Below are 19,549 nucleotides of genomic sequence, written 5' to 3'. Positions count from 1 at the left end.
GCAAAATGGGCACCAGTCTGCAGGAAAGAACCTGAGAGGCTTTCCCAGTCCTGCCCTCAGGGAGGGTCTTCCCCTAGAGACCTCTTGTGATGGGCCAACCTTGTAGAACCTTACATCCCGAGGCTGCTTCTCCCTCTTGACCCAATGTCTGATCCTTGCGTCTGTCGCACCCAGCTCCTCCCCCTCCCCCTGTGAGTTGCTGTCTTCCCACAGAGGGAGAGGTTATGGCCAGGCTTTGATTTTTTATTATTTATTATTAAATTTATTAATCGCCCATCTGGCTGGTCACCCAGCCACTCTGGGTGATGTACAACATCCAACTGTATAGTCTGCACCTGGACAGATTCTTCTTGTCTCCGTCTCCCTGAAGCTCTGGACCCTCCCCACCACTTCACATTGTTCCTCATCTGATTCGGAGTCCATTCCCATAGCCTCTCAGGAGGTGTTTGAGATGCTGGGCCCAATCCTGACAGGGCCAACAGAGTCGAGAACCCCTTCAAGTCTGGAGCCTGCCCTGAAATGCACTAGAATCATAGAATCCTAGAAAAATAGGGTTGGAAGGGGCCTATAAGACCATCAAGTCCAACTACGACAGCCTTCCCTAAGCTGGCGCTCTCCAGATGTGTTAGAATACATCTGGATTTGTAGTCTAATACATCTGCAGGGCACCAGGTTGGGGAAGGCTGCATTTACAGCATGTTACCCTCAGTTGGCTAGACAGATCGATTAGATAGTTAGAAAGCAGCGGCATAATGGCTGAAGCGGAGAAAACAAGCTGAGGTGGGGACCTGGGAGAAGAATGGTGGACAGAGAGACAAACAAAGCAGGGGGGTGAAAAAAGTGGGGGTTCCTGGGGGGGGGAAACCTGGGAAGATCCTACACAAAACGGGGTGGGGGGAGGACAGTTCACAGCAAGAGGACGTGAGTGAATATGCAAGGGTTGGATTTCATATATCAAACTGAATGAGTGAGCTCAGTTTATTTCTTTTGACATAGGCCATACAACACACACAGATTTAGAACAGCGCAAAAGATCCATTACCTCTCTTGTGGTCAACAACATTTTCCATATTGAACTAGTGAGCCTAATATTTGGCTGTGGTCTTTGGGATGGAGCTGTCTGGCTGGGATTAGAACCCGGCTCCTCGCCACACATCCTGTGCGGAGGAGGAAGGCACTGACTTGTGTGGGTGCTGACTGGTTATTGTTCTATGGCAACGGGAGTTTGCTGCCGGCGTTCTGACTCAGGCAGGGCCTGGCTGTTGTTGGGCCCTCATTTCAGCCTCACTTTCATGACTCTGGTTGTATTTCTTCCACACATTTGGCAGGCAGGGGCTGAAATAGGACATTCCTTTCCCACATAAATCCCCCATTCACATTTCACAGAGAGGTGTGGTGCAAATCCAGCCAATAGGCACCTACAGGCCTTTCTACTTGATCTTTCGTTGGATCTGCATGCTATTCGTCATTGCCCTGTGGGTAGATGTTCAGGGTTTACCAGTTGGCATAACCAGGCCAGATCACTGCATATGAGTTTTCATTTAGTTTTCTTTGTGGTAAATTCTGTTGTTGTTTATTTACTTATTACATTTCTATACCACCCAAGAGCTGAAGCTCTCTGGGCAGTTCACAACAATTAAAACGGTAACATACAACATGATAAAACATAATATAAAAGCTTAAAAGTTTAAAACTACAGTAGAAAATCAAAATAGAAAACACAATAAACCTAGCAGTGGTGCAAAGATTTAAAATAGATTTATAACAGGTTTACAACAACAGAAACTGAAAGACTGAAGTGCCTGGAAAAACAAGAAGGTCCTCACCTGGTGCTGAAAAGATCACAATGCAGGTGCCAGACAAACCTTTCTGGGAAGCTCATCCCACAACTGGGGTGCCACAACAGAAAAGGCTCTCTTCTTAGTAGCCACCTGCTTCACTACATTTGGGCAGGGGCTCCAGGGGAAGGACCTCTGATCTTAGGGTGTCTTCTTTGTACTGAATTCAACTCCATCTTCTTGACAACATCTGTGAACCTAACAGTTCTACCCTCTGGTCATGAGTAAATTACATTTTTCTTTTTCTTTTTTAATTTAAAAAAAAAAACACATTGCATTTAGCTCACATTCCTCTCAGTAAGTTTCCTTTTTTCTAGATCATGAAATAGGAAAATGTGACAGTGCGATCCTCTGCATAATTACTCAGAAGTAAATCCCCTTGCATTCAAGTCCTAAGATTACTTTGAATGAGTTCAAATCTCTAGGGCCCGATGAACTGGATCATAAAATAATAAAGGAACTGGCAGAAGAACTCTCAGAACCACTGTCTATTCTCTTTGAGAAATCATGGAGGACAGGTGAAGTGCCAGATGACTGGAGGAGGGCATATGTTGTCCGGTCCCTGTCTTCAAAAAGGGGAAAAGGGAGGAACCTGGGAACTACAGACCAGTCAGTCTGACATCAATCCCTGGGGAAATTCTGGAGCAGATTATAAAGCAATCCATCTGTAAGCACCTTGAAAACAATGCAGTGATTACTCGAAGCCAACATGGATTAGTCAAGAACAAATCCTGCCAGACAAATCTGATCTCATTTTTTTTAAAAAATCAGGCAACCTCCCTTGTGGACTGTGGGAATGCTGTGGACATAACACCTCGATTTCAGCAAAGCTTTCGACAAAGTGCCCCATGATATCCTGATGAGCAAACTGGCTAAAAGTGGGCTAGATGAAGCAACTATCAGGTGGATCCACAGGTGGCTACAGAATCGGACTCAAAGAGTGCTTCTCAATGGGATCTTCTCAAAACTGGGGAGAGGTAACAAGCGGGGTACCACAGGGCTCAGTCCTGGGCCCAGTGCTCTTCCACATTTTTATTAATGACTTGGAGGAGGAGGTGCAGGGAATGCTGATCAAATTTGCAGATGACACAAAATTGGGCAGGATAACTAATGCCCTGGAAGACAGAAACAAAATTCAAAGTGATCTTGATAGGCTGGAGCGCTGGGCAGAAAACAACAGAATGGAATTTAATAGGGATAAATGCCAATGAGCCTCATGTTGCGCATGAGCCTCGTGCGGCGCAAAGTGGTAGGCGGCAGTATTGCAACTGAAACTCTCCCCACGATCTGAGTTCGATCCCAGCGGAAGCCGGGTCTCGGGTAGCCGGCTCAGGTCGACTCAGCCTTCCATCCTTCCGAGGTCGGTAAAATGAGTACCCAGCTTGTCGGGGGAAAGGTAGTCACGACTGGGGAAGGCAATGGCAAACCACCCCACTATAGTCTGCCATGAAAACGCCAGCGAAAGCGGCGTCCCTCTTTCCTTTCCTTTCCTTTCCTTTCCTTTCCTTTCCTTTCCTTTCCTTTCCTTTCCTTTCCTTTCCTTTCCTTTCCTTTCCTCTGCACCCGGGAAAAGAAACCAAATGCACAGTTACAAGTAGGGATGTCAGAGAATTCCGCCACGGATTCCAGTGAGACTGGATTCTTTAGAATCCAGCCCCCTGGAATCTGTGGCAGAACGGCCTCCTGCCCCCTGCCACCCCGCGGAGTCCCCCCAGGATGGCACTTACCTGGGGAGGATGCGGTGGCGGCTCCAACTGTGGCTACGGCGCCGGCAGCTACGGCTGGTCTCCCATTTGCGTGGCTTCCTTTACCGTGATAGGCTACATAAATACTTATGTAGCCTATCACGGCAAAGAGCAGGGGCGCAAATGGCGTAGCGGCCGCCATTTGCATCCCTGCACTTTGCCGTGATAGGCTACGTAAATACCTCACAGCTGCTTGCAAGGATGCAAATGGCTGCCACAGCAGCCCGGCTGCGGCCAGAACTCCGGCTGCAGCTGGCCCTGGAGTGGAGCGGAGCTGGCCAGGGAGGATTCCGGGGGAGGAACAGAGCGCCTCCCCCCCCCCACGGATGCCCCAGCACGGAGCCAGGTGAGTATTTTGTACATCCCTAGTTACAAGATGGGGGATTTATTATTTATTTATCGTATGGCACATTTACATCACATTACAATAAAAACACAGAGCATAATAAATATGAAATGTAAAACATAAAATATAGACAGGAATATTACAAAAGTATGTCTAGGTTACAGATATAGTTTTTTACTTCTGTTGTCACAGCCAGGAAATCAACAAAGTCTCCATTATAGGCTCGGTTTTGACGCTCTGTCACTATATGTTGGATAGTTTGTTTTTCAGCCCCACAGTCACAATCTGATGATGTTGTTTTACCCCATTTATAGAAGGCATCTGCACATCTACCATGACCTGTGTGAATTTGGTTCAAGTTTGTCCATATCGCACGGGGCTGGTCAAATCCAGGTGGTTTTTCCAAGATGCAGGGCAAGCTTTGGCACTGCGGAGGCAGTTTCCTAGCCAATGTTGTTTCCACATGTTGTGGAAATTGAAATCATCTTCTAGAAGAGCTTTAGCAGTAGAAATGGCTGGATGTCTTGATCTTAACCTGTTTTGCTCCAAGTAGGTTACGTCATTTAATATTGGTGCTGGAGATTGTCAATAATCTTGCGGTATTCTTGAAGAAGGGTGTCTTTCGTCTTGCATCCGGAGGTGGTATATGGCTCAAAACAGGCAGCCAGTATGTGGGAGTAGATCGTATCGTCCAACTAACAATACACATTGACTCATGCAGTTGTGTATCGATCTTTCTCATGTGCGGACTGTTAAGCCACACTGGGGCACAGTACTCTGCTGCTGAGTAAACCAGACTGAGTGCGGTCGTTCTCAGCATATCCGCTGTCGAGCCCCAGTTAGTGCCACATAGTTTGTGTAGAATGTTGTTTCTGCTTCTCAGTTTGGCAGCCGTCTTCATCAAGTGTTCTTTATATGAAAGTGTCCTATCCAGTGTGACCCCAAGATATTTCGTATGCATGTTGTGATTGAGCCGGTTTCCCTTAAATTGAACGTTGAGCTCTCTGCCTGCTGATCTATTACAAAGGTGGAAGCATGTTACTTCCATCTTTGTTGGATGGGGCTGTAACCTCCAGTTACAGAAATATTTATCCAATGTGTCTAGATCGGAAGTGAGGACATCTTCAGTTGTCTCAAGGTATTTATGTTGTGTGGCTATAGCCCAATCATCCGCGTAGCCAAACTTCCTAGACTTTGTGTGTGGTATGTCAGCTATGTATAGATTGAAAAGGAGAGGTGCAAGAACCGAGTCTTAAGATGGGGGATATTTGGCTCAACAATACTGCAAGTGAGAAGGATCTTGGAATTGTTGTTGTAAATCACAAGCTGAATATGAGCCAAGAACGTGATATGGCTGCAAGAAAGGCAAACGCTATTTTGGGCTGCATTAATAGAAGTATAGCTTCCAAATCTTGTGAAGTACTAGTTCCCATCTACACAACACTGGTTAGACCTCATCTCGAGTACTGTGTCCAGTTCTGGGCACCACATTTTAACAAGGATGCAGACAAACTGGAGAGGGTGCAGAGGAGGGCAACGAAGATGATCAGGGGACTGGAAACAAAGCCCTGTGAGGAGAGACTGAAAGAATTGGGCATGTTTAGCCTTGAGAAGAGAAGACTGAGGGGAGATAAGATAGCGCTCTTCAAGTACTTAAAAGGCTGTCACAGAGAGGAAGGCCAGGATCTCTGCTCAATCACCCCAGAGTGCAGGACATGGAATAATGGGCTCAAATGACAGGAAGCCAGATTCCAGCTGAATATCAGGAAAAACTTCCTGACTGTTAGAGCAATACAACAATGGAATGAATTCCCTAGGGAGGTGGTGGGCTCTACCACACTGGAGGCATTCAAGTTGAAGCTGGACAGCCACCTGTCAGGGATGCTTTGACTTGGATTCCTGCACTTAACAGGGGGTTGGACTCAGTGGTCTTATAGGCCCCTTTCAACCCTACTATTCAATTATTCTATGTTTGCAGTCTGTATGACAGGGGTGTTAAACCTCTTTCAGCCAAAGTTCTTGGGGGCTGTATTCCAGTGGTGGGCATGGCCAAAGGGAAAAGGGTCGAGGCAAAAATACCAGGAATGCCAGCATATTTTAGCTTAAAGTGCATCCTGCCTGTAACTAAGCCTTAGGAGAAGCAATTCAACCTTTTTGAATAGCAAAAAAATGGCAGAAAAGCCAGGAAACACCAAATGACTGGCGGTCAGGGGAAAGGCGGTGGGGCCAGGGGGAATGGCCTTCTGGGGAACCCCAGAGAGCTGGATTTGGTCCCCAGGATCGAGGTTCCCCACCCCTGTTTTACACCATTGACTTCTTCCTGACACTTGACATGGGGCGGGGGAGACCTTTATAACCCCCTGGCTTATAAGATATAAAGACTACAAAATGCATGATGCAGTGTGACTGAAAGTGAACTATCAAGGGTCTTAAAGCAAGCAACTAATAATACTGAATTACCTGATGGGCAAGCTGAACTATGTATCACAGCTGAATTGCTAATGGTAATTTGATTATAAAGAAACAAGCAGCCCCAAACAAAACTCCTCCAGTAGGTTTTGCACGGGCCTAGACAGCCCCTCTGCACATTGGGGCGGGAGGAGGTGTCAGGCAAACACTGCCAGTATTTTTTTTTATATTTGTGAATATTTGCTCCTAGCTTGGTATCTACCTACCATTTTAGTTATATGTTGTTTGGGTATATTGTCTGTGTGCTTTTATGTAAATGGCTTTTAAACGTTGTATACTGTATTTACAGAAGTTAAAACATTAAACTGCCCAGAGAGCTTCGGCTATGGGGCAGTAGAAATGTAATTAATAATAATAATAATAACAACAACAACGCTTATGGGTGTCAGATTAAAGGACTTGTCATATCAAGCCAACAGTGTGGTTTTTTTCCCCCTCTGGGGATTTGTAGTGTTGTAGTATTTGAGAATAAGGGGAAATCCTGTGAAGTGCAGGGCCTACGTATAAAGCTGTAACCCACCCCACCCCATCCCATCCTGGAACCCTTTAGATGTTTTGGAACTTCTGTTCCCATCAGCCCCAGCCAGTATGGCCAATGGACAGGAATGCTGGGCGTTGTAGTCTAAAACATCTGGGGGGCACCAGCTTGGGGAATGCTGTTGTAACCTTATGCATGCTTACCTGGAGAGTAAGCCCCATTGAACTCAGCGAGGTTTACTTCTGAACAGTGATGAGGTTCAAGCAGGGAGGGCTTGCAGTGTGAATTCCCCTCACTCAAAAAGGTTTGCTCTAGGGCAGACCTGAAATGGGGTTCCCCCATAACCCTGGCATGTGTGAATTTCCACAGAAAATGACACTTTCCCGGGAAAACGATGCTCCTGGCTCAGGTTGTCAATCTGAGTGCCATTTTTGGTTGAAAGTCATGTCAGCCTATGGGCAGGGCCGGCCCAAGATATTTTGCTGCCTGAGGTGAAAAACAAGATGGCACTCCCTCCCTTTCCATGCACAAAAGCAGAATGGATTGGCAGTTGACTCCTACTTGAATACTGTGGGTCCTCAACTGCACCTGAAGGCAGCAGGCTAGTTTTGGGGGTTTGGGGCAGGCTGCATGGGCCAGCTCACTCCTCCAACACCCTTCTGCCGCCTCTTAGCATCTGCCGCCTGAGGAGACTGCTCATTGCCTAATGGTAGGGCTGGCCTTGCCTATGGGCCCATTCCACTGCGCTACGAGTTACATCCCCTCCTTTGTAAAGCTTGGTTTTATTTTATTTTTCTGGTGAAGGGAGGACTGGCAGGAGAGAGGGCTATTCAAACAACAATTTTGGTTTTCAGGTCTTTAGAATGCTCAGAAAAGACACCACATTTTTTCAGCCATCCTAAAGTAACATTCAAAGCCCAGTGTCAGACACTACTGTTTGTTCGTTTACTTACTAACTTACTAACTAAGGGCGCAATCCTATGCATGTTTAGACAGGAAAAAAAAAGTCCCCATCCAGCCATGCTCTGTAGCTCAGAGCAGGGTGGAACTCTTGCTCATATTATTTTCACAGCCCCACACCACCACACCCTGCAACATTTAACAGCCAAAAAGAGGGACACACTTGTGCATTTTGTAATCCTCCGGGAGAACATTTGTTATTGAGTGGATTAAAAATATCATAAATAAATAAAATACATGAAATACTTGCAACATCGTAGGATCCTCTTACCCCAGATTAGTGCCTGAACATGCCTTCCTCACCCATTACACATTGCTGAAGGCAATTGTCTGTCTGCTTGCTGCCCATGGTATATTCATTCTCACTGCTCTATGTGTTCAGTCCCCCACCATTTTTATCCTCACAACAACCCTGTGAGGTAGGTTAGGCTAAGGGTTGAGTGACTGGCCCAAAGACACTTTCGTGATTGAGTAGGGATTTGAATCTGGGTCTTCCCAGTCCAACACTCTAACCCAGCATTCCACAATCTGGTGCCCTCCAGAATATTATTATTGCCGGGGGGGGGGGTGCTACAACACCCAGCATTCCTGACCATGGCCAGGCTGGCTGGGGCTGATGGGAGATGCAGTCCATAACGTCTGGTGGACACCAGGTTGGGGAAGGATGCCCTAGCAACACTACACCGCGCCGGCTTCCAGAGTTATTGTAAAGGTGACTGTAACAATTAGAGCTGTGCGCAAAAGGGCCTCTTGAAATTCTCCACCTTACTTGTGGGCAGAGAAATTTGGGAGACAATTTGGGAGGAGGAATTCTCTAACAATTTCTCCCAGGTAGGGCTCCCCATTGGTGCCTTAAACTGGGCTTTAATTGAAGTGTGGGAAGCTGAGGGGCTGCAGGCTGCCAGACAGAGGATTGTGCAGTGAAAAACAGGACCCTAGTGCACACTCCTTGGCCACCTCTTAAGCGAGGAGTTAGTGTTGCCTACACCTAAGTGTTGCCTACACCTAAGTGTTGCCTACATCTCCTAGGTAATTTCTCCCAGCTAGGGCTCCCCATTGACAAGGTTTGTAGCACAGCTTCTTTCTTTATTCCTAAGGGTTTTGTGCTGCAAGTGCAACAGCATCAAAGGTCTTGGCAGTTTGCCTCTACTGCAGTGCAGGTGGGAGCAGTGTCGTCTCCAGCTCCAGGGATGAGATGCTCCAGGGATGAGATGTTAGTGCTCTGCCAAAATCTGCCCTCCAATTAGGGATGTCAGAGAATTCTGCCACGGATCTCAATGAGGCCGAATGCCAGTGCATTCGGCCCCCCAAAATCCGTGGCGGAACGAAGCCCCCCCGCCCCCACCCCACGAAAGGTGCGCGAAACGGGACACCTACCTGCTGCCATTCGCGCTGACTTGCAAATGGTGGCCATGTCCACGGCCACCATTCGCTTCATCACAATAGCCATGATAGGCTACATAAATACTTACGTAGCCTATCACGGCTAACTCAGGGACGCCATTTGTGTCCCCACGGAAGCCGTGATAGGCTGCGTAAGTATTTACGTAGTCTATCACGGCAAAAAAAAGGGAACGCAAATGGCGGCGGCTACAGTGGCCACCATTTGCGTTCCCTTTTTTTTTTGGCTGTGATAGCCGACGTAAATATTTACATAGCCTATCATGGCAAAATACAGGGACGCAAATGGTGGTGGCTACGGGCAGGCTGCCCAGCGGCCGGATGTCTGGCTGCGGGTGGCCCCGGCCGGCGCGGCGGCTCCGTGGCATCTCTGCAGAGCGGAGCCGGCCAGACAGAATTCTGGGAGGAGGGATGGAGCGCCTCCCCCCCACTGTGAATGTCACCCTTCGAAAAGGTAAGTGACTTTTGTACATCCCTACTTCCAATTTCCTGAAAGACCCCCCGCCCCCCATGAAAGAGGCTTCCATTGTTCTGCCTCATTCAGGTTGTTTTATAATTCATGTTTGTGGTGTTTTTGAGCGTACCTAATCTAGGGGTGTACGAAACCCCGCTTACCTGGCTCCGCCGGGTTCCGCAGGTGCGGGGAGGAATCCTGCCCAGCTGGCTTTGCTCTGCAGCCAGGCCGCGGAGCTGCCGGCTGGACCAACCTGCAACGGGGCCTCCAGCTGCTGCCAGGCTGGTGCAGACGCAAATGGCGTCCTGTGTAGGGGACGCCATTTGCATCCCTATGCCAGCCCGTGATAGGCTACGTAAATATTTACATAGCCTATCACAGCTAAATCAGGGATGCAAATGGCATCCCCTACACCATTTCCATTCCTGCTTTAGCCATGATAGGCTACGTAAATATTTACATAGCCTATCACGGCAAAAAAAAAGGGAATGCAAATGGCAGCCACCATAGCCGCCATTTGCGTTCCCTTTTTTAGCTGTGATAGGCTGCGTAAATATTTACATAGCCTATCACGGTGAAAAAGGGAATGCAAATGGCGGCTGCCGTAGCCGCTGCCATTTGCGTTCCCTTTTTTTGCCATGATAGGCTACGTAAATATTTACGCAGCCTATCACAGCCTCCGCAGGGACGCAAATGGCATCCCTGCGTTAGCAGTGATAGGCTACATAAGTATTTACGTAGCCTATCACAGCCATTCGAAAGACGCGAATGGAGGCTGCAGACGTAGCCACCATTCGAGGAGCACTGGAACGGCCGACCAAGGTAGGCTCCGTTCCTGGCCCATTTTGCGGGGGGGGGGGGGGCTTCGTTCCGCCACAGATTTCGGGGGGCCGAATGCGCTGGCATTCGGCCTCACCGAGATCCGTGGCGGAATTCTCCACCATGCCTAACCTAATCACAGCTAGCCTCCCAGGCTGCCTGCACATCCTGATCTGAAAAAGCCCGATGGGAGGAAATACCTCATGGCGCCTTAAACTGGGCTTTAATTAAAGTGCAGGAAGCTGAGGAGGCTACCGGCAGTCAGAGAGATGATTGTACAATGAGAAACAGGACACTTGTGTTCACTTCTCGACCACCTCCTAAGTAATGTAAACCCAAACCCAAACCCAACCCATGAGAATTTCTCCGAAATTTCTTCACCATTGGGTTTCTTTTCAAAAGCAATTTCTCTTCTATCAAATTGAATGAGAATGGTCGAAAAAAATGTGGGGGAAATCTTCAGCACAGCACTAGTAACAATGAAATATGAAGTGTTTTGAACACTTTGAACATGCTATATACGTGTGAACGATTTCGCTAACAGGCTGATTTCCCACTAACCTTTCCATGCATGCTTGCACGTGGATTGAGCATCCTAGCCTATGTTAGTAGAGACATATGAATCCTTTACCTTGTTCTGTTCCGGGGATCCGTGGGGGGGGGAGGCGATCCGTCCTTCCCCTGGGAATCCTGCCCAGCCGGGCTGCCGTGGCTGCAAATGGTGGCCGTCGTAGCGGCCGCCATTTGCATCCTTGCATTAGGCCGTGATAGGCTACGTAAGTATTTACATAGCCTATCACAGCCTAATGCAGCCATGCAAATGGCGGCCACTACGATGGCTGCGATTGGCAGCCACGGCAGCCTGGCAGCAGCCGGAAGACGAGCCAGAGCTGCCGCCGCCGCCACATCCGCCGCCGCATCCGCTGCCAGGTAGGTCCGTCCCAGGGGGATTTCAGGGGGGGGAGGCCATTCCGCCACGGACTCCGGGGGGCTGGATTCCAAAGAATCCCACCTCACTGGAGCCCGTGGCGGATTTCTCCAACATCCCTGTATGTTAGTGACTATAAGTTCCTCCAGATGAGTCAATACAGAGTTCAAGGATTTGACCTCATTTGATTTGCCTTTTTAGCCCACCTGGCATGTGAATACAAAAAGGCTTAATCCAGCTTCACCTCTCCTGTAGCACATGGGGATCGAATTCCTTCCTATTAGCCTTCTCAATGAAATGGTATCTGGTTGAGGACTGTCATTAAGGAAGTCCTCTAGACTTATTTGAGTGATGCTATTAAAAATAAATCAGTGCCTACTCCCTTCATTGGCAGCCTCTGCAATTGCTACTCACCTCCTCCTCCTCCTTGTTATTTAATTGACCACCCTTCCCCAACCGGTCGCCCTCCAGGTAACTGGGACTACATCCCCCATAATCCCCTGCCAGCTTAGCTGGTGGCTGTGCTGACTGCGGACTGATGGGAATTGTAGTCCAGCCCATTTGGAAGGCAGCAGGTTGGAGAAAGCTGCTCTCTCTGGACTGTTGTCTGATCTGACCAGTGGGCAGGCTGGCCGTGCTGGTTACTCGATTCTGTCCAGTACTTCTGGGTCAGGGTTCACCACCTTTTTACGGCCACAAAGCCTCGTTGCGTAGAAGAAGAGGTTCATGTTCCCTCACGCGTGCGTGCACACACACACGGCAACTTATGCGGCGCGTGTTTTGACACAGTGTTTTGCCTCCGAGGAAGAAGGAGAAGTTGCTCTGCCAGGTATCACATTTTTCCTCCCTTGAAGCATCCCTCTGTACAGGGAGCAGTACTCCTTCCACGGCAGCTTCAGGTACAGCTGCTTATAGCTCCACCTCAGCAATGGAAACGGCTATTTAAAACTCTCTCACGCCCTGCTTACTGTGTGGTTTTGGTCTGCTGCGGGGGAAAACATTTCGGGGAGGGGCCTTTTTGTTACATGAGGTCTAAATCTGCTCAGCCAGGGATGCCCATGAGAAAGCCGGTGAGACTGTCGTCATCGCAACAAGCCGGAACGCATGTTTCGATCTGCAGCGCTGCCGAAGGTTAAACCAAGCCAAGTCGCATCAGGTCTTAGCCCAAGAACTTAGTCCTTGCTGGGAGGTGCCCAGTGGAGCCTGGTGGCTCTGATTTCAGTGGGGCTGTGAATCCATTCCAGGTTTCAATCAGAACCAGCCAGCACTGGGCCTGGGCCCATTTCCAGGAGCTTGGATAGCTCCTTTGGAGTTCTGTCTGGTTCTGATTGAAACCCAGAATGGATTCACAGCCCCACTGAAATCAGAGCCACCAGACTCCACTGGGAGTGCCTTTGAATCCTGCATTATGATGTTTGAGGGGTTCCCACCAAAAGCGGCAGCAGCCAGGAGTTATCTCCTTGCTAGCCCTCCCCAGCGTGGTACCCTCCGGATGTTCTGGGTTACAACTCCCATCATCTACCACCTTGGGTCCCAATCTAGCCCTCCAGGGTTCCCCAAATGGCCCTGCCCCCTTCCACTATTTCCACCCCTTCCCCCCGGCTGCTGATTGTTTGGAGGCTTCCTGGTTTTTGCATTTCAACCTTTTTAGAACTGGGAAAAGAAGATCACCTCAGAGTTCCACTCGGAACCCAGTGTGGCAGTGGGAATTAGAACATCATCCTGAGCTCTCTTCCAAGTTCCTGGAAGGCTGTGTGGTCTAGTGGTTGGAACCTCTGGGGTGCAGACTATTGTTCTCTGTTCCGAGCTTAGGGGCTGGGCAGGGCCCGGCTCATTAGGACAATGAGTGGTGTTGAGGTGCCTGTGTTCTCTCTGCATCCAGTTGCGACAGAGGCTTTCTGGTCCCGGCACAAGGTCTATTCTCTGCTTGGGCTGGGTGTGCCTGGCCTTCCCAGCATCTGCTGGAGGAGATAAACAGGCCCATCACTGGATCTAGCTGCAACTAAGAGAACACTCAAGTTGATGCTGGAACAGTTTAGGGCACGTGGCAAGGAGGGAGAGTGTTAAACCAGCAGGGAGGGGTAATTAATGTTTTAGAAATGCAAAAGGAAAGGATGTGGTGGTGATGACTAAAGCATTACTCCAGACTGGGGGAAGAATAGCCTTGCTGCTGTCCTGCCCGCCCCTCCCCCAATAGACAAGACGCCTGAGCCTTTAACAGTGGCAGAAATTCAACAGGTGAAGCTTTATTCCATCACTGAATTCTCCACGCTTACGCCGTTCACTCTTTGCTCACCTGGTTGCATTAACAGCCAGTATGGTGTAGTAGCGAGAATGTTGGACTGGGACCCAGGAGATCTGGGTTCTAGTCCCCACTTGGCCATGGAAGCTCACGGGGTGACTTTGGGCCCGTCACAGACTCTCAGCCCAACCTACTTCACAGGGTTGTTGTTGTGAGGATAAAATGGAGAGGAAGAGGAGGAGGATAATGCAAGCTGCCTTGGGTTCTTTGCAAAAGGAAAAATGGTGGGATATAAATGCAATTAATTAATTAATTAATTAATTAAACGTGCAGGAGCCATAGCAGAAAAAAGTGGGAAGATTTATATGTAATAGAGGCTAGCAACATGCCCGATGACATGCTGTTAGGGTATGCAGGCAAGGGGATTCCTTTCTGCCATTTATTCAGGAAAGCAAGCTGTGACAATTCTGGAATCATAGAGTGCACACACAAGGCCATCTAGTCTGCCCTTGCTCAAAATACAAAGCTATTCACTTACTATCAGGCCTCCTACAAATCAGCTTATTCAGTCCACTTGTCCATAACGTGCCACCAGCACAGAACAAATGCACTGCATTGCAGTGGCGTCAGCAGCAGGAGAAATAATTCCACACCACTCAAGTGAACAAGCTGTTTGCATATTCAGAAAGCAAAGGTCCGAGTAAGAATTTCCATACACAGATGGGATGAGAAATTTTGCTCTATACTTGTCTCAGAACCATAATGCTCAATGACTGAAAAGTTGGAGGGACACAGATGTTCAAGCTTGCAGGAGCATTTAGTTACAGCCCTGTCTCCGTGGTTTAACAATATCCACATGTGGCACCAACTGTGGAAGAAAAGCTCCAATGCCCTTTTTAGTGGCTCATGGTCTGAAAACAGTGCTTGTAATTGTCAGGTTGCACCTATGGGAGCATCACCTAATTGGACTAAAATTCTCCCAAGTGGATCCCCAACCTAGAATGAAGGGAACCCAAGTGGCTAATGGACCTGTTTTTCATTGGCTGACTCATTCTACCTGAGCTGGTTGCATTCCAGGAGTGCCATCCACCAAAATTTGTAGATCATCGCTCCAAAGAGCACGAACCACAGTAGACCTGAAATGCCCCAAGGAGTGTGTTTTTCCAAAATCGATCCATATCTAGGTACTTTGCCCAGGGGAGTTCTGCAAGGAGACACCCCACCTTTTGTCTTAGAGCCATTTGGAGGGGGATCTGGCCCTTCCAGGCCTTGCCACTGCACAGGTTTCCTTTGTCTCAGACCTGGGGCTTCCACTCCCCAGCTCATTATCCGAGATGTAGGCCCTCCCCAGCCTTCTTCTCTTGCCCTCTCCCTGATGTTTACACCCTGAAACTCTTGCTTAGCCATTACACTGCAGGCACATGCCTCCCTCCAGGGCATTCCCAGGTCCTGCCAAGAAATATAAGCTGTCAATTCTGAGTAGAGGCTGAAACTGAATGGGTTAGATTGGTGGTGGAAGCAACAGCATCTGCTAGAAGTCAAGGGTGCAGGTAGGCAAGATCGCACCCTTTTACTTTGGATTAAGCAATTCAAAACAACAAGTGGGACTTGCAACAAAATGTTGCAGTGTGGGAGGATCCTGTTCAGGATTCCAGCCAGCCATACCCTTTTCCAAGTGACCCCATTCCATCTCTCTTCCCCCCCCCCCCCCGGCCACCCCAACAGTCAATCAGCATTCTGTGCAGGCCAAACAAGCTCAGCCCTCATGGGGCTGTTTTGGCTTTCCCCCCTCCCTCCCCAAAAACCCGGATTTTGTATTCCTGCAAATCTTGTGGTTCCTCCAAGCCTGCTGATACATTCCTATTGTGCATTTAGTGCCCTTTTGACTACATATGGTCAACACTCAGTGAATTCGTTTTCTATGAATATATGTGATTAAAATCACTCCCTCTGATTCCATACTCATGATCCCTAGAGGCCAAACTGTGCACCAGGGGTGCTGAATATGAATCTCTTGCAGCCCAAGCTGTGGATTCAATTTCAGGGAAGTTCACAGGGGTGGCATTCCGGTGGTGGTTGGGACCAAAGGGAAAAGGGGTGGGGCAAAAATGCCAGCCTATTTTAGCAGAAAGCTCTGACTCTAAGGGCGCGATCCTATGCATGTTTAGACATAGACAAGGCCTACAACTCCCAGGATGCCCCAGCCAGAATTCCAGGGGGAGGCAGGGGCAAGGCCAAAGGCAAAACAGGCAGGACCAAAAATACTGGGATGTCGGGGGGGGGGAGGTGGGTGGAACTGCACAAAAGCTGGGAAACCAGCAAATGATAGGTGGTCAGGGACAAAGGGGTGCAAGGGAAGGGGGTGTGGCCATTTGGGGAACCCTGGAGGGCTGGATTGGGACCTCAGGCAGGCCAGGTTTGGCCTGCAGGCGGAAGGTTCAACACCCCTGGGGTAGAAGCTATAGCAATCTCAATGCAGGTGAGATTGGGGGAGGGGGGACAAGAGGTTTTACCCTCCCTTGCACACCCCATCCACCCCTGCAATCCCCAGATCTCAGCAGGCAGAGAGGTGAGTTTTAAATCTTCCCATCCCTGCTCGCTGAGATGTGTATGGGGGGTGAGGATAGGGTCTCTCTCTCTCTCTGTATACATACATACATACGGTCCAGAAACTTCAGTTAGTCCAAAATAGGGCAGCAAGATTGTTAAGAGGGACTGGCCAACGAGATCACATTACGCCAGTACTTTTCCAGCTGCACTGGCTGCCAGCCCATTTCCAAGCCTGATTCAAAGTGCTGGTGTTAACATTCAAAGCCCTCAACGGGATTCTCGCTGAAGCAACCAGAACCACAGCTGGCCCGTCCTGAAGGTTTGTGTGTGATTCGGCACTTTGGAGGGCGCAGAAAAGCTGGCAAGGTGTTTGCCCAAAATCACTGCTTTGCTTTTGCTTTTCCATATATGGAAAATGCCAAAGGGGATGAAGGAGGAGGGAGAGGAGTGGAGTGACTGGCAGGTCTACCTTCTAATCACAAGGAAGAATTTCCCAGGGGAGCGGGGGTCTGCAATCACTGTACTTATGTGGAGCAAGTTGACTCTTATTATAACATTCATTGTTCAAGGCTGCTGTCTGCTCCTTTTGCCTCAGCTGAGAGCAGTACTGTGTTGAAGAGCATATAGAAGGATAAGCCCTGCTGGAAAAGAATCAGCATGGTTTCTGTAAAGGTTTATCCTGCCTCACTAACCTTTTAGCGTTCTTCAAGAATGTCAGTCAAGAGGCGGACTCTTCTTATGTACTTAGCTTTGTGAGAGGGGACTTGATCGTGGCTAGGTTCTCTGCTTATTCCTCCTTCCTGGTTCTTTATCTTTTCCAGTTTCAACCACTCCTCCTTATTCCACCTTCCCAGTCCTTTTCCTTCCTTTTCTTTTCTATTCTATCTGTTCGCCCTGATCTTCCTCCAGAAGTTAAGTTTCAATTCTTCTTGTTGCTGTTTGTTAGTTTGTCTTAGAACTAGTTATATAAGCAGCAGTGCTTTCCTCCCCTGCGGCTGCCCTGTCTCCCCACCCCCCGCTTTGGGCTTAGGCTTTATTTTTAATCAAGTTTTGTGTCTCTTCCCATGACAAGATCAAAGTAGCCAGCACCTAAAACAAATTTGGCAGATGTTATTCCAAATTTGGCAGATGTTATTCCAACCAACAGGGCAATTATGCCGGGAAGAGTCATCTAATTCTGTCAAAAAACAAAACAGTTATAGATACTGTCTGGTGTTTTTTGTTTTTCTTAAACTTTAAGCAACAAAACCTCTATGTTTATCCTTTAATTTAGCAGGTTTCTTACCATGGGGTGGGGAGCTGTACAGTGTCTGCTGTTTTCATACCAATTGCCACCAAGGAATAGTAGGGATAAGGGTTTTTTTGTACCACCCCCAAACTGTAAATACTCCCTTTGCACAAAAGCCCTGCTCTGCAGTTATCAGCCTGAAATTTGGCATCTTTTATCCCTACAGAAGGGGAAACTATGCTGGCCAGTGTCATCTAATTCAGTGTCAAAAAACAAACAAGTTATAGGCACTTTCCTTTTAAAAAGGCAGACAGACTTTAAGGGAGCCTAGCACTAAAGCCGATGCACCTGTTTCTATCACATTTGGAAGGCTTCATCCCCTCAGAAGGGTCAACTATATCTCCAAGTTTCATCCAGTTCTATTAACAGTGTAAAAACTTTAAGCCATTTGTGAATTTCCCATAGTAGTTAATAGCCCTGTTCGGACAATCAAATAATCCACCGTGGCTTATTTAAACCATGATGGGTTGTGGCATGTGCCAGTGGTCATTTTGAACATTCAAGCCGCCACGGTGGCTTGTCATGTTGTCTGAACCCAACCCTCCCAGGAACTATAGCCTGTTTTAGGGCTATGCAAGGGTTATTTAACACTTGCACAACCCACCCCTGCCAGGTGCAACAAGCTGTGGTACATAAGCCGTGACGGGCCATGGCGATCGTGCGAATCCAGAACAAAGCTTCATTCCAAATCTTGCTTCAGGCTCAGACCTGAGTTGAATCAGGCAGCATCTGAATCAGTCCAAGTTGAATTAGGCTGTTTTCCAAAGCACCAAATCAGGGTCCGAACTGTATCTTGTGGTTGGTGCATAAAATAAATAAAAAACTTGGAACAGACCCAATTTGTGGAAGTATTTACTGCAATCTAGACCTTCTTTAAGATCCAGCGTGGTGTACGGATTAGAGTGTCAGACTAGGGTCAAGGAGTCCTGGGCTCAAATCTTCACTCATCCATGAAGCTCACTGGGTAACCTTGGACCAGTCACTATTTATCTGCTTAGCCTACCTCACAGGGTTGTTATGTACACCACCCTGAGCTCCTTGGAGTGGGATAAAAATGTAATAAATTCTTTGACTGGTTATATGAAATATCCCTTTCGAGGCCTTACTTCTCCTTATTTCCTTTCCTTCCTTTCTCCTTCTCTCTGACTTGGTTCCTCCCTCCCTCCCTCTCTCCCTCCCTCTCTGTTTCTTTCTTTCTCCTTCACTCGTGCTTTCCTTCCCATCCCAACCAGATCAACTGGATTCCTGAGTCCTGACACATGTGCCTTCCATCCATCCATTGGGATGCTCCCAACAGCTCCCTCTGCAAATCCCAGCCGTGACTCACGTTGATACCGGGTGGGTCCCAGCCAACGTGTGCTCATGTGTGACTGTTTTCGCTCACATGCTTAGCGACGTTAATTACCATTGTCCACTTTCCACCCATCCAGAAAGAGGTGGATCCCAGCTTGGGACCAATTGAGGCCCAGAGAGGCACCTTTGTTTGGGGCTGGTCCCTATGGAAGGGAAGGTTTGGCTGGGTGTATTTAGAAGGTTATTTAAAAGCGGTACTAAGCAGCTGCCTACAGAGAGGGGTACAGGACCCAGAGGGGAAACCTAGAAGTGTCTCAAGATGACCAAGACACTGGCAGTTTTACTGCTATCTGCGTTCCTCACCCAAGGTAAACATAAACTGGATGATGGTGATTTTATTCCCTTGAAGCTTCTCAGGCATTTTGCCCAAGGAGGAACATCCAAATCGGCTTCTAATGCTACTTTACTCCACATTTGGTGAGCGGAACCCCTCTGGAGACCTTTCATCAAAACGCTTTTGCCATTTCTCGAAATAACTCCTGACCACTATATTAAGAAGGAGCTCCAGTTCTCCTGTAAGCTAAATTTTGGTGGCTAATTAATACTAAGGTCTGATCCCAACCATGTTTTACTTAGATGTAAGTCTTATTGTTTGAAATGATTTGACTTCCAAGTGAGCATTTTTACGATGGACGCTGACCGAAGTTGCAATCCAATATCTAGGAGTAAGGGCCACTG

At 48.2% G+C, this 19,549-nt stretch overlaps 1 protein-coding gene across 1 annotated transcript in view; it reads left to right on the top strand.

The window, feature by feature from the left end:
- The window catches only part of LOC146337740 (uncharacterized), a 43,371-nt gene that overhangs the window by 6,094 nt on the left and 17,728 nt on the right, over positions 1 to 19,549 (top strand). The window contains exon 4 of the mRNA XM_084816305.1: positions 371 to 500. Within this exon, the coding sequence (XP_084672431.1) occupies positions 371 to 500 (130 nt within the window). The remainder of the gene's footprint in view (positions 1 to 370; positions 501 to 19,549) is intronic.

The sequence above is a fragment of the Heloderma suspectum genome, chromosome 10 (assembly GCF_057233095.1).
Source record: "Heloderma suspectum isolate Gila_16-S chromosome 10, 16-S_ref, whole genome shotgun sequence".
NCBI classification, from domain to species: Eukaryota; Metazoa; Chordata; class Lepidosauria; order Squamata; family Helodermatidae; genus Heloderma; species Heloderma suspectum.
Note: the sequence above shows the minus strand (reverse complement) of the source record. Positions and strands in the feature narration are given on the sequence as shown.